Genomic DNA, 15,716 nt, shown 5'->3' with positions numbered 1-15,716 from the left:
CCTACAAAACCTGGAGGAGGTCCTCCAGCAACTATATCATGTAGGGCTGCGGCTGAAGCGATCGAAATGCGTCGTCGTGGCAACAGAAGTGGAGTTTTTGGGGAGAAAGATTGCGGCGGACGGCATTCGGCCCACAGATGCAAGACAGAGGCTATCAGGAACGCGCCCAGGCCACAGACTGTCACGGAGCTGCGGTCGTTCCTGGGACTCCTCAACTATTTTGGTAACTTCCTACCGGGGTTAAGCACCCTCTTCGAGCCCCGACATGTGTTATTGCGTAAAGGTGAGAACTGGGTATGGGGAAAAAAACAAGTAATTGCTTTTGAGAAAGCCAGAAACATTTTATGCTCCAACAAGCTGCTTGTATTGTATAACCCACGTAAAAGACTTGTGTTAGCATGTGATGCGTCGTTGTACGGAGTCGGGTGTGTATTACAACAAGCTAACGTTGTGGGGAAGTTGCAACCAGTTGCCTATGCTTCCAGGAGCTTGTCTAAGGCCGAGAGGGCCTACAGCATGATTGAGAAAGAGGCATTAGCGTGTGTGTTCGGAGTAAAGAAAATGCATCAGTACCTGTTTGGCCTCAAATTTGAGCTGGAAACCGATCACAAGCCCCTCATATCCCTGTTCGCTGAAAACAAGGGGATAAATACTAATGCCTCAGCCCGCATACAAAGGTGGGCACTCGCGCTATCAGCGTATAACTGTACCATCCGCCACAGGCCAGGCACCGAGAACTGTGCGGATGCTCTCAGTCGGCTACCATTACCCACCACAGCAGTGGAAATGGCGCAGTCTGCAAACTTGCTGATGGTGGCGCAGCCCGCAGACTTGTTGATGGTCATGGAAGCATTTGAAAATGATAAATCACCTGTCACGGCCCGCCAGATTAGGACTTGGACCAGCCACGATCCTTTGCTGTCCCTCGTAAAAAAAACTATGCACTGCAGGGGAGCTGGGCCAGCATCCCCGTTGAAATGAAGAGCTAATCAAGCCGTTCCAGCGGCGAAAGGACGAGCTGTCCATTCAGGCAGATTGCCTGTTGTGGGGTAACCGCGTAGTGCTACCCAAAAAGGGTAGGGAGACGTTCATCTCGGATCTCCACAGCACACACCCGGGTATAGTAATGATGAAAGCGATAGCCAGATCCCACGTGTGGTGGGCCGGTATCGACTCTGACTTAGAGTCCTGTGTACGGCAATGCAGTGTGTGTGCTCAGTTGAGCAACGTGCCCAGAGAGGCACCACTAAGTTTGTGGTCCTGGCCCTCCAGACCATGGTCGAGGATCCATGTCGACTATGCGGGCCCGTTTCTCGGTAAAATGTTCCTGGTGGTGTTGGATGCTTTTTCAAAATGGATTAAATGTGAAATAATGTCGGGAAGCACCGCCACTGCTACCATTGAAAGCCTGAGGGTTATGATTGCCACCCACGGCCTGCCTGACATATTGGTCAATGACAACGGGCCATGTTTCACCAGTGCCGAATTTAAAGAATTCATGACCCACAATGGGATCAAACATGTCACCTCGGCCCCGTTTAAACCAGCCTCCAATGGGCAGGCAGAGCGGGCAGTACAAACAATCAAACAGAGCCTCAAACGAGTCACAGAAGGTTCACTCCAAACCCGCCTGTCCCGAGTACTGCTCAGCTATCGCACGAGACCCCACTCGCTCACAGGGGTGCCCCCGGCTGAGCTACTCATGAAAAGGACACTTAAAACCAGACTCTCGCTGGTTCATCCCAACCTGCATGATCAGGTAGAGAGCAGGCGGCAGCAACAAAATGTAAACGATGGTCGTGCCACTGTGTCACGGGAAATTGATCTGAATGACCCTGTGTATGTGCTAAACTATGTACATGGTCCCAAGTGGATCGCGGGCATGGTGATCGTTAAAGAAGGGAGTAGGGTGTTTACAGTCAAACTAGACAATGGACAAATTTGCAGAAAGCACCTGGACCAAACGAGGCTGTGGTTCACAGACTGCACTGAACAACCCACAGCAGACACCATCTTTTTTGAGCCCACAACACACACACAAAGGATCAACGAAACCACCTCGGACCAGGAAATTGAACCCATCACACCCAACAGCCCAGCAAGGCCAGGCTCACCCAGCAGCCCTGCAGGGCCAACAACACGCCAGCCCAGCGAGAGCACAGCCAACACACCAGAACAGACATTTGTACCGAGGCGGTCTACCAGGGAAAGAAAGGCTCCCGACCGCCTCACCTTGTAAATAGTTTTCACTTTGACTTTGGGGGGGGGAGTGATGTTATGTATCTGTAAAGCATGCACTCCCATGCTCTGCCACCAGGGAGCGCATCCCCTGAAATCCCAAGAGATCCCAGCATTCCTTGGGAGCACTGTATATAAGCCGGCCCCTAAGGCCTGTTCCTCACTCTGGAGTGTCTTAATAAAGACTGAGGTCACTGTTACTTTAACTTCCCTGGGTGCAGTCTCATCTGTGTTAGGATCACAACACTGGCCATATGTGACTCCCGTCCTACTCCAATGTGGGTGGTATTTAATTGCTGTCTGAAGCAGCCCAGCAAGCAATAAGTCTCACCTCCACCTTCTCAAGCGGCAGTTAGGGACGGGCAATAAATGCTGGTCTTGGCAGCGACGCCCACATCCCGAGAATGAATTAAAGAAATGATGAAGGAAGATCTTAGGTACAGGCTCTGGGGGACGCGGAGTTTGTCTGTGATCTCAACCCAGGTGATGCGAAGAGTGATGCAATTCGCCTCAGCAGCCCTTGATTCGAGCTGGCAACAGGTGAGGACAGGAGAGGGAGCTGGGCTGTGAGGGCCCTGATCAGTTGACCGTCCTGCCAATGCTCAGGATGGCCTGTTGGGTGAGATGTTGCGCCCTCGTGTCAGTCAGGGCCCGAAGGTGGGGAGAAGAGAAAAAGTGAGGGATCAAAAACAAGGGGCCGGATCTTGCCGGATTGATAACAGGGTGTGAACGACGCAGGCCGTCATAATTCCGCAAAGCGGCCAGCGAATGGGTCGGGAATCTCCAGAACATGCTGCCTGATTTACGACGCTCCGCACTTTGAGTCGCACAAACGGCGTCTTGCCCTCAGTCTCCCCGTTAGCTTCAAGTACTTGCTGGATTTGCACATTAATTGGCCGCAGAAAACTCGCCACAGAAAGTCTGGTCATTAAGAGTGCAAGTAGCTTTTTAACAATGTGACAATTGTTAATGTAACACCAATCATCCTCTCCCTCCCAGAAAGGGAACAATTTAAAGTGTACAATCTCATTCCTGCAGGTAATCAATTATTGTTGGAGATTTTAAAAGTTTCAAATTTCAGTTTCTTTTCCCTCTCTCTTTCTTAATCCAGTCTTTCTTCCCCGCTCTTTATTTCTCTTTCTGTACCCTATTTGCCTCGAATTCATCATATTTCCTTCTCTGTCGTTCCTCTGTTTCTCAATCCTTAAATCTCATTGGTTAACATAGAGACATAGAAAACAGGTGCAAGAGCAGGCCATTTGGCCCTTCGAGCCTGCACCACCATTCAATATGATCATGGCTGATCATGCAAATTCAGTACTCCTTTCCTGCTTTCTCTCCATACCCCTTGATCCCTTTAGCCGTAAGGGCCACATCTAACTCCCTTTTGAATATATCTAACGAACTGGCCTCAACAACTTTCTGTGGTAGAGAATTCCACAGGTTCACAATTCTCTGAGTTTCTCCTCATCTCGGTCCTAAATGGCTTACCTCTTATCCTTAGACTGTGACCCCTGGTTCTGGACTTCCCCAACATCAGGAACATTCTTCCTGCATCTAACCGATCCAATCCCATCGGAATTTTTTTGTTTCTATGAGATCCCCTCTTATTCTTCTAAACTCCAGTGAATATAAGCCTAGTCGATCCAATCTTTCTTCATATGTCAGTCCTGCCATCCCGGGAATCAGTCTGGTGAACCTTCGCTGCACTCCCTCAATAGCAAGAACGTCCTTCCTCAGATTAGGAGACCAAAACTGTACACAATATTCCAGCTGTGGCCTCACCAAGGCCCTATACAACTGCAGTAAGACCTCCCTGCTCCTATACTCAAATCTTCTCGCTATGAAGGCCAACTTGCCATTGGCCTTCTTCACCGCCTGCTGTACCTGCATGCCAACTTTAAATGACTGATGTACCATGACACCCAGGTCTCGTTGCACCTCCCCCTTTCCTAATCTGTCACCATTCAGATAATAATCTGCCTTCCTGTTTTTGCCCCCAAAGTGGATAACCTCACATTTATCTACATTATACAGCATCTGCCATGCACTTGCCCACTCCCCTAACCTGTCCAAGTCACCCTGCAGCCTCTTAGCATCCTCCTCACAGCTCACACTGCCACCCAGCTTAGTGTTAGCAAGGAGACAGATAGTTGGTCTCGCTGGTCACGGAGATCCCAGATGCCTCATTGCCCCCGTTATCAACCTGCGCCTCCAGAAAGTTACCACGCAAAACAACTCTGAGCGGGAAAAGAGTCTAACCGACGGGGAGTGCCGTTGGATGCACCGCTGCAGCAAGATCCAGCCTGCTACAATAGTCGCCGTACAACACCAGGAAGGTTTCACTGAAAAGGGAAACACAGTCGCACGCGCTCTCGCAACCCACCTTCTTCATTTGTTCGCGCAGTCTTCGATTCGCTGTCGATCCCCTGAAACTCGTTGAAATATGGCCGGACCTTCATCTCGTAGTTGATGCCCTTCTTCAGGTTGGTCAGGACAGCGCTGCGCTCGGTTGGCACCTTGACCTCCATCACCTGCCAGGACGCCGGGGCCGGGAGGCCGGAGATCTGACGGAACATCACTCGGTAGCCCTGGATGAACTGCGACTGGCGGTCGACCTGTGTGGAACCAAGACACGAAGCGGCTAGTTTCTGTCGCCCTGAAATGTGTGCCCATCCCCTTAAGAACATAAGAACGTAAGAAATAGCAGCAGGAGTAGGCTATACCGCCCCTCGAGCCTGCTCCGCCATTTAATAAGATCATGGCTGATCCGATGGACTCAGGTCCACTTCCCTGCCCGCTCCCCATAACCCCTTTATTCCCTTATCGGTTAAGAAACTGTCTATCTCTGTCTTAAATGTATTCAATGTCCCAGCTTCCACAGCGATTTCCACAGATTTACAACCCTCAGAGAAGAAATTCTTCCTCATATCAGTTTTAAATGGGCGGCCCCTTATTCTAAGATTATGCCCCCTAGTTCTAGTCTTCCCTATCAGTGGAAACATCCTCTCTGCATCCACCTTGTCAAGCCCCCTCATAATCTTAAACGTTTCGATAAGATCACCTCTCATTCTTCTGAATTCCAATGAGTAGAGGCCCAACCTACTGAACCTTTCCTCATAAGTCAACCCCCTCATCTCCGGAATCAACCTAATGAACCTTCTCTGAACTGCCTCCAAAACAAGTATATCCTTTCGTAAATATGGAAACCAAAACTGTACGCAGTATTCCAGGTGTGGCCTCACCAATATCCTGTATAACTGTAGCAAGACTTCCCTGCTTTTATACTCCATCCCCTTTGCAATGAAGGCCAAGATTCCATTGGCCTTCCTGATCACTTGCTGTACTTTGAGTAGAATGGGCCTACCTCCTCTGGGGTCAAGAAGAATGAGAACTGATCTAATTGAAACATTTAAGATTCCGAGGGAGATTGACAAGGAAGACGCTGAGAGGATGTTTCCCCAGCTGGGGAGTCTAGAACTAGGGGGCACAGTCCCAGGATAAGTGGTCGGCCATTTAAGACTGAGATGAGGAGGAATTTCTTCACTCAGAGGCTGGTGAATCTTTGGAATTCTCTGCCCAGATGGCTGTGTCTTTGAGCATATTCAAGACTGAGATCGATAAGATTTTTGGACACGAAGGGTATTAAGGGATATGGGGATCGGGCGGGAAAGTGGAGTTGAGGTCGAAGATCAGCCATGACCTTACCGAATGGTGGAGCAGGCTCGAGGGGCCGAATGGCCTACTCCTGCTTCTAATTCTTATGTTTTTATGATGCAATCAGAAGAATGAGGAAAGGCAGTATCAACTAAATGGTACAATTTGAAAGGAGGTGCAGGAGCAGAGAGAGCTGAAGCTATATGCACAGAAGTGTTTGAAGGTGGCAGCACAAGTTGCTGGAGCTGTTAAGAAGCATACAGGATGCGTGACTCTGTAAACAGAGGCATAGAGTGCAAAAGCAGGGAAGTTATGCTAAACCTTCATAAAGTGCTGGTTGGATCTCAGTTGGAGTATTACGTCCGATTCTGGGCACCGTACGTCAAAAGCCAAGGAGTAACTTTCAAAAGACGAATTGCAAAAATCAGCAGGGATACGGTGAAGGAGTGGGGCGAGTAGGAATACTTGGAGAACTCTTTCAAAGATGTACCGAATGGCTTCCTTCCATGCTGTGAGATTTGATGGTTCAATATTGTAATTCCAGCCAACACTAGATTGGGCCCAAACTGGACCAATTTTCAGTCAAAGATGACGTGGCCTGATTGTAACCCGAATCACCGGAAATTGGGAGTTCCGCATGTCACAGAGTGACACAGCATAGAAGGCTGCCATTCGGCCCATCGTGCCTGTGCCGGCTCTTTGAAAGAGCTATCCAATTAGTCCCACCCTTTCCCCACAGCCCCGCAAATCTTCTCCCTTTTCAAGTATTTATCCAAGCCCCTTCTGAAAGTTGCTGTTGAATCTGCTCCCAACGCCCTTTCAGGCAGCGTGTTCCCGATCACAACAACTCGCTGCGTAAAAAGGTGACCAGGACTGGAAACTAAATATTCAGGGGTATTTGACAATTCGGAAGGACAAACAGAAAGGAAAAGGAGGTGGGGTAGCACTGTTAATAAAGGATGGGATCAGTGCGTTAGTGAGAAACGATATTGGCTCAGAAGACCAAGATGTTGAATCAGTTTGGGTGGAGATAAGGAATAATAAAGGGAAAATGTCACTGGTGGGCATAGTCTATAGGCCCCCTAACAGTAGCTACACTGTTGGACGGAGTATAAATCAAGAAATAATGGAGGCTTGTAAAAAAGGAACGGCAATCATCATGGGCGATTTTAACCTTCATATTGATTGGACAAAACAAATTGGCCAGGGTAGCCTTGAGGAAGAGTTCATAGAATGTATCCGGGATAGTTTCCTTGAACAGTACATTGGGGAACCCCAATGAGGGAGCAGGCTATCTTAGATCTGGTACTGTGTAATGAGACCCATTAATAAATGATCTCGTAGTAAAGGATCCTCTAGGAATGAGTGACCATAATATGGTTGAATTTCAAATTCAATTGGAGAGTTAGAAAGTTGGTTCTCAAACCAGTGTCCTAAGCTTAAATAAAGGAGATTACAAAGGTATGAGGGCAGAGTTGGCTAAAGTGGACTGGGAAAATAGACTAAAGAATGGGACGGTTGATGAGCAGTGGCAGACATTTAAGGAGATAATTCATAACTCGCAACAAAAATATATCCCAATGAGGAGGAAAGACTGTAAGAGAAGGGGTAACCATCTGTGGCTAACTAAGGAAATCAGGGAAGGTATCAAATTAAAAACAAGGGCATACAATGTGGCCAAGACCAGTGGGAGGCCAGGGGATTGGGAAATTTTTAAAAGCCAGCAAAGAACGATTAATAAAATGATAGAGAGGAAAGATAGATTATGAAAGTAAACTAGCACGAAATATAAAAACAAATAATAAGAGTTTCTACATAAAAAGGAAAAGAATGGCTAAAGTAAATGTTGGTACCCGAGAGGATGAGACATGGAAATTATAATAGAGAACATGGAAATGGCAGAGACGTTGAACAAATATTTTGTATCGGTCTTCATCGTAAAAGGCACTAAAAACATCCCAATAGTGGATAATCAAGGGGCTATAGATAGGAACTTAATACAATCACTATCACTAATGAAGTAGTACTCGGTAAAATAATGGGGCTAAAGGTGGACAAGTCTCCTGGACCTGATGGCTTACATCCTCGGGTCTTAAAAGAAGTGACTGCAGAGATAGTGGATGCATTGGATGTGATCTACCAAAATTCCCTGCATTCTGGGGAGGTCCTAGCAGATTGGAAAACTGCAAATGTAACGCCTCTATTTAAAAAAAGGAGGCAGACAGAAAGCAGGAAACTATAGACCAGCTAGTCTAACATTTGTTGTTGGAAAAGTGCTGGAGTCCATTATTAAGGAAGCAGTAGCAGGATATTTGGAAAAGCAGAGTCAGCATGATTTTATGAAAGGAAAATCATGTTTGACAAATTTGCTGAAGTTCTTTGAGGGTGTAACGAGCAGGGTAGATAAGGGGAAACCAGTGGATGTGGTGTATTTGGATTTCCAGAAGGCATTTGACAAGGTACCACATAAAAGGTTACTGCACAAGATAAAAGTTCACGGGGTTGGGGGTATTATTATTAGCATGGATAGAGGATTGGCTAACTATCAGAAAACAGAGAGTCGAGATAAATGGGTCATTTTCTGGTTGGTAAACAGTGACTAGTGGGGTGCCGCAGGGATCGGTGCTGGGTCCTCAACTATTTACAATCTATATTAATGATATGGATGAAGAGACCGAGTGTAATGTAGCCAAGTTTGCTGATGATACAAAGATGGGTGGGAAAGCAAACTGTGAGGAGGCCACAAAAAATCTGCAAAGGGATACAGACAGGCTAAGTGAGCGGGCAAAAATTTGGCAGATGGAGTATAATGTGGGAAAATGTGAGGTTATCCACTTTGGCAGAAAAAAATAGAAAAGTAAGTTACAATATAAATGGGGAAAAATTACAAAATGCTGCGTACAGAGGGACCTGGGGGTCCTTGTGCATGAACCACAAAAAGTTAGTATGCAGCTACAGCAAGTGATCAGGAAGGCAAATGGAATGTTGGCCTTTATTGCAAGGGGGATAGAGTATAAAAGCAGAGAATTCCTGCTACAACTGCACAGGGTATTGGTGAGGCCACACTTGGAGTACTGCATACAGTTTTGGTCTCCGTATTTAAGGAAGGATATACTTGCATTGAAGGCTGTTCAGAGAAGGTTCACTAGGTTGATTCCAGAGATGAAGGGGTTGACTTATGAAGATAGGTTGAGTAGGTTGGGCCTATACACATTGGAGTTCAGAAGAATGAGAGGTGATCTTATCGACACATATAAGATACTGAGGGGGCTCGACAAGGTGGATGCAAGGACGATATTTCCACTCGTAGAGGAAGCTAAAACTAGAGGGCATAGTCTCAGAATAAGGGGCCGCCCATTTAAAACTGAGATGAGGCTAAATTTCTTCTCTCAGAGGGTTGTAAATCTGTGGAATTCTCAGCCCCAGAGAGCTGTGGAGGCTGGGTGATTCAATATATTTAAGACGGAGATCGACAGATTTTTGAGCAATAAGGGAGTAAAGGGTTATGGGGAGCAGGCAGGGAAGTGGAGCTGAGTCCATGATCAGATCAGCCATGATCTTATTGAATGGCGGAGCAGGCTTGAGGGGCCAAATGGCCTACTCCTGCTCCTATTTCTTCTGTTCTTATAGTGCCTGCATATGGCACTCGCAGTTCAGGTAGAGCGCAGATTAAAGCTCTGTTTGCATTGTCACATCAAGCCCTCTTGCAATCTGAATCTCCGGGGAACATGATCTTCAGGGGAAAGAAAGACCTCCATCCAACACAATGAGATCCAACTACCTCTCTCTTGTTTGTTCTTCACATCAATCTGATGCAAATGACACCAGGATGATCTACCTTGACACCTCTCCCCGAAACACAAATACAACAATGGTCGGCACTCCTTTGAACATTCGTCTCATGTTCCTCCTCCTGCCTCTATTTATCCCCAGTGTTGACATTAAGCCACAACACACTCCTGCTCTGGGGAAAGAAATAACTTGCATTTATATAGTGCTCCTCCCATCCTTGGGTCGTCCCGTTTCACAATCAAATAAAGTGTAACCATTTTGTAATATAGGAAACACGGCAGCCAATTTGTGCACAGCAAGCTCCCACAAACGGCAATGACCTGGGAAGGGAAGGAAGGAGAGGAGGAAGGAGAGAAGGAAGGAAGGAGAGAAGGAGCGAAGGAAGGAGAGAAGGAGAGAAGGAAGGAAGGAAGGAGAGAAGGAAGGAAGGAGAGAAGGGAAGGAGAGAAGGAAGGAAGGAGAGAAGGAAGGAAAAAGAAAGGAAGGAGAGAAGGAAGGCAGGAGAGAAGGAAGGAAGGAAGGAAGGAGAGAAGGAAGGAAGGAAGGAGAGAAGGAGAATAAGAAAGAAAGAAAGGAAGGAATGTTTACATTTCACAACCTTAGGACGTCCCAAAGTACTGCACAATAAATGAAGTACTTTTGAAGTGTAGTCAGTATGGTAATGTAGGAAATGCGGCAGCCAACTTGCACACAGCAAGCTCCCACAAACAGCAGTGACTAGATAATCTATTTAAGTGATATTGGTTGAGAGATAAATATTGGCCAGGACACCGGGGATAACTCCCATGCTCTTTGAAATAGTGGCTGTGGGACCATTAACATCGAGGTGAAAGGGCAGACAGAGTGTTGGTTTAATGTTTCATCTGAAAGAAGGCATCTTCGATAGTGCAGCACTCCCTCAGCAATGCAGTGGTGTGTCAGCTGGGATGTTGTGTTTGCAGTCTCTGGAGTGGGACTTGAACCCACGACCTCCAGACTCAGAGGCGAGAGGGCACTACCCACTGAGCCACGGCTGACACTAATGGCTAAACGTTGGCCGGTGAGAGTTCGGAGATTTCCGTTCAGGGCAATGTCAATGAAACGACCAGCTGCTCACCGTCCACGTGACCTGTATACTGGAGGGCGTGAGCACTAGTGGGTTGTGCAGGCGTACGATGACCTCACCGAGCTCCCGCTGTACCTGCCTGTGATCCACACCTTGTGCTGGCGGACTGATATCTGTGAAAACACAGAAAGAGGCAAAGCGGATTGGAGATTAAAAACAGAAAATGCAGGAAAACACTCAACAGGTCAGGCAGCCTCTGCGGAGAAACAGAGTAAACCGAGATATATCTTTTACTATATCACTTACGCACACATTACACAAGATGGCTCTCACTGGAAACTCTCAGCAGGTGTCCTTGTCAAATGAACCTTTTGTTATTATACATCAGTAGATGCATTACCACATGACTCCACTAGGTGGAGCAGGAGCCCACTGCGGGGAGCTCTATATCACATTATCGTTTCAGGTCCACAACCTTTCATCAGAACTGATGACTTGAGACATCTCGCTGGGATACCGTGGCATTTCTCGTCAGCACCCTCCAAAGGAATCTGAGCGCAATCTGCCCCGAACTGTCTTCTGTCATTAATACATTTAAAAACCCTTCCACCAGCTTCCTTTGAGGGTCTAGTCGGTAAACACATGAAACAGTTCCGGACTATGTTTTATAAAGCACCACATCCCTGAATCCATTCACCACCTCGGCTGATCACGGCTGGGTAGATGTTCAGAGCCCTCACTCTGTATCTAACCCGTGCTGTACCTACCCTGGGAGTGTTTGATGGGACAGTGTAGTGGGAACTTTACTCTGTATCTAACCTCGTGCTCTACCTGCCCTGGGAGTGTTTGATGGGACAGTGTAGTGGGAACTTTACTCTGTATCTAATCCGTGCTGAACCTGCCCTGGGAGTGTTTGATGGGACAGTGTAGTGGGAACTTTATGCTGTATCTAACCCGTGTTGTACCTGCCCTGGGAGTGTTTGAGGGAACAGTGTAGAGGGAGCTTTACTCTCTATCTAACCCGTGCTGTACCTGCTCTGGGAGTGTTTGAGGGAACAGTGTAGAGGGAGCTTTACTCTCTATTTAACCCCGTGCTGTACCTGCCCTTTGATTCTGACAGTGGCTGGCTGGAATTGAATGGGAGGAACTTAACACAATCACAATCACAAAGGAGGTGGTACTCAGTAAGACAATGGGACTAAAGGCAGATAAATTCCCTGGACCTGATGGCTTACATCCTAGGGTCTTAAGAGAAGTAGCAGCAGGGATTGTGGATGCATTGGTTGTAATTTACCAAAATTCTCTGGATTCTGGGGAGGTCCCAGCAGATTGGAAAATTGCAAATGTAACGCCCCTATTGAAAAAAGGAGGCAGACAAAAAGCAGGAAACTATAGACCAGTTAGCCTAACATCTGTGGTTGGGAAAATGTTGGAATCTATTATTAAAGAAGCAGCAGCAGGACATTTGGAAAAGCAAAATTCGGTCAGGCAGAATCAGCATGGTTTTATGAAGGGGAAGTCATGTGTGACAAATTTGCTGGAGCTCTTTGAGGATGTAACGAGCAGGGTGGATAAAGGGGAACCAGTGGATGTGGTGTTTTTGGACTTCCAGAAGGCATTTGACAAGGTGCCACATAAAAGGTTACTGCACAAGATAAAAGTTCACGGGGTTGGGGGTATTATTATTAGCATGGATCGAAGATTGGCTAACTAACAGAGAACAGAGAGTCGGGATAAATGGCTCATTCTCGGGTTGGCAACCAGTAACTAGTGGGGTGCCGCAAGGATCAGTGCTGGGGCCCCAACTATTTACAATCTATATTAACGACTTGGAAGAAGGGACTGAGTGTAACGTAGCCAAGTTTGCTGACGATACAAAGATGGGAGCAAAAGCAATGTGTGAGGTGGACACAAAAAATCTGCAAAAGGACATAGACAGGCTAAGTGAGTGGGCAAAAATTTGGCAGATGGAATATAATATTGGAAAGTGTGAGGTCATGCACTTTGACAAAAACAAATCAAAGAGCAAGTTATTATTTAAATGGAGAAAGATTGCAAAGTGCCACAGTACAGCAGGACCTGGGGTACTTGTGCATGAAACACAAAAGGTTAGTATGCAGGTACAGCAAGTTATCAGGAAGGCCAATGGCATCTTGGCCTTTATTGCAAAGGGGATGGAGTATAAAAGCAGGGAAGTCTTACTACAGTTATATAAGGTATTGGTGAGGCCACACCTGGAATACTGCGTGCAGTTTTTGTTTCCGTATTTATGAAAGGATATACTTGCTTTGGAGGCAGTTCAGAGAAAGTTCACTAGGTTGATTCTAGGAATGAGGGGGTTGACTTATGAGGAAAGGTTGAGTAGGTTGGGTCTCTACTCATGGAATTCAGAAGAATGAGAGGTGATCTTATCGAAACGCATAAGATTATGAGGGGGCTTGACAAGGTGGATGCAGAGAGGATGTTTCCACTGATAGGGGAGACTAGAACTAGAGGGCATGATCTTAGAATAAGGGGCCGCCCATTTAAAACAGAGATGAGGAGAAATTTCTTCTCTCAGAGGGTTGTAAATCTGTGGAATTCGCTGCCTCAGAGAGCTGTGGATGCTGGGACATTGAATAAATTTAAGACAGAAATAAACAGTTTCTTAAACGAGAAAGGGATAAGGGGTTTTGGGGAGCGGGCGGGGAAGTGGAGCTGAGTCCATGATCAGATCAGCCATGAGCTTATTGAATGACGGAGCAGGCTCGAGGGGCCGTATGGACTACTCTTGCTCCTATTTCTTATGTTCTTATAATTCGAGAGCGGAGAGATTTAGGGCAGGAATTCCAGAGCTTGGGGCCCAGGCAGCTGAAGGCACGGCCGAAATGGTTGAGCGATTAAAATCAGGGATGCTCAAGAGGCCAGAATTGAAGGAACGCAGAGATCTCAGGGAATTGTCGAACTGGAGGCGGTTCATCATAGGCAGTCCCTCGAAATCGAGGAAGACTTGCTTCCACTCTAAAAGTAAGTTCTCAGGTGACTGATCAGTCCAATACGGGAATTACAGTGGTTGAAGGAAAGGCTGGGTGGGAAGCCTGGTTTGCCGCACGCTCCTTCCGCTGCCTGCACTTGTTTTCTGCATGCTCTTGACAGTTACAGAGATAGGGAGGGGCGAGGCCATGGAGGGATTTGAACACAAGGATGGGACTTTTAAAATCATGGTGTTGCCGGACTGGGAGCCAATGTAGGTCAGCGAGCACAGGGGGTGATGGGTGAGCGGGATCTGGTGCGAGTTAGGACACGGGGCAGCCGAGTTTTGGATGAGTTTACAATGCAGCTCCAGGCTCTCTCATTTCTCCGCTGCCCTCTCATATTGATTGGCACCCGAGATTGACCAGGACGGTAGCAATGTGACCTTGATCACCGGGGCAGAGGGCAAGGAGCTGGGGGCTTCATGAAGGTGGCCCCAGGGGAGGGTCTTCTCCTACCATCGCCCTCCCTCCCACTTCTGGGCAATGTGCAAGGAACAGTTTCCATCTGATCGGTGATGCCTCTCTGTTTTCCAACCTCTTGGTCTTTATCACAATCTTTCTCATGTGCCTCTCTCAATTTTATCATTGTTTCTCCCTCCCTGCCCCCGCCCGCCCCCATTTTCACTCCACAATTGGCGGCCGTTCCTTCAGCAGCCTGGGTCCCAAGCTCTGGAATTTCCTCCTGAAATTGCTCCGTCTCTCTCACCTCCTTTAAAACGCTCCTTAAAACCCACCTCTTTGACCAAGCTTTTGGTCACCTGCCCCAATAACTGCTGCATGGCTCAGTGTCAAATTGTACAATGACACCTCTGTTAAGGGCTTTGGGGTGTTCTACGTTAACATAAGAACATAAGAATTAGGAGCAGGAGTAGGCCATTCGGCCCCTCGAGCCTGCTCCGCCATTCAATAAGATCATGGCTGATCTTCGAACTCAACTCCACTTTCCAGCACTATCTCCATAATCCCTTGATTCCCCATCGATCTCAGTCTTGAATATATTCAATGACTGTGCATCCACAGCCCTCTGGGGCAGAGAATTCCAAAGATCCACCACCCTCTGAGTGAAGAAATTTCTCCTCATCTCAGTCTTAAATGGCCGACCCCTTATTCTGAGACTGTGACCCCTGGTTCTGGACTCCCCACCCAAGGGAAACATCCTCCCTGCATCTACCCTGTCAATCCCCCTCAGAAATCTTGTATGTTTCAATGAGATCACCTCTCACCAGAGAGTACAGGCCCCAATTTACTCAATCTCCTCATAGGACAACCCTCTCATCCCCGGGACCAATCGAGTGAACCTTCGTTGCACCGCCTCCAAGGCAAGCATATCCTTCCTCCGATAAGGAGACCAAAACTGTGCACAGTACTCTCGGTGTGGTCTCACCAAGGCCCTGTACAATTGTAGTAAGACTTCCTTACTCTTGTACTCAAACCCCCTTGCAATAAATGCCAACATATCATTTGCCTTCCTAATTGTTTGCTGTACCTGAATGTTAACTTTCTGTGTTTTCTGCATGACACTATGCAAATGCTGTTCAGCTCCAAATCCCTCGTCCTACGCTGCATTCCTCCTCTCCAATCCCTCAACCAACGTCAAGAAAAAAAATGATAATCTGGGTTGTTATTGCATTGCTGTTTCGGGAGCTTGCTGTGAGCAAATTGTCCACCTTGATTCCTACATTACAACAGTGATTCCACTTCAAAACGTACTTCATTGGCTGGAAAGCGCTTTGGGACAGCCTGAGGTTCTAAACAGCGTCATATAAATGCAAGTTTTTGCTTTCCCTGCACTTCGCCATGTTGAAATCGAGATTTATTGTCTCCCGCTCTTACTCATTCGCCCTCGAAACTGGGGAACTCCGCAGTCCGACCCCTCCCGCCTGCAACCTTCTAAAAGCCAAGATTGGCCCCATCTAACTGTGAGCTGCTGAAACATAGAAACATTGAAAATAGGTGCAGGAGTAGGCCAT

At 47.2% G+C, this 15,716-nt stretch overlaps 1 protein-coding gene across 5 annotated transcripts in view; it reads right to left on the bottom strand.

Annotated features, from left to right (window-relative positions):
• robo2 (roundabout, axon guidance receptor, homolog 2 (Drosophila)) overlaps positions 1 to 15,716 on the bottom strand; it is a 790,970-nt gene that overhangs the window by 184,334 nt on the left and 590,920 nt on the right. For all 5 annotated transcript variants that reach the window (XM_070893255.1, XM_070893256.1, XM_070893258.1 and 2 more), the window contains exons 13-14: positions 10,784 to 10,905; positions 4,625 to 4,856 (exon numbers count right to left, since the gene is read on the bottom strand). In XM_070893255.1, the coding sequence (XP_070749356.1) occupies positions 4,625 to 4,856; positions 10,784 to 10,905 (354 nt within the window). The remainder of the gene's footprint in view (positions 1 to 4,624; positions 4,857 to 10,783; positions 10,906 to 15,716) is intronic.

The sequence above is a fragment of the Pristiophorus japonicus genome, chromosome 11 (assembly GCF_044704955.1).
Source record: "Pristiophorus japonicus isolate sPriJap1 chromosome 11, sPriJap1.hap1, whole genome shotgun sequence".
Classification (NCBI taxonomy): Eukaryota; Metazoa; Chordata; class Chondrichthyes; family Pristiophoridae; genus Pristiophorus; species Pristiophorus japonicus.
This window is presented reverse-complemented; position numbering and strand designations above follow the sequence as displayed.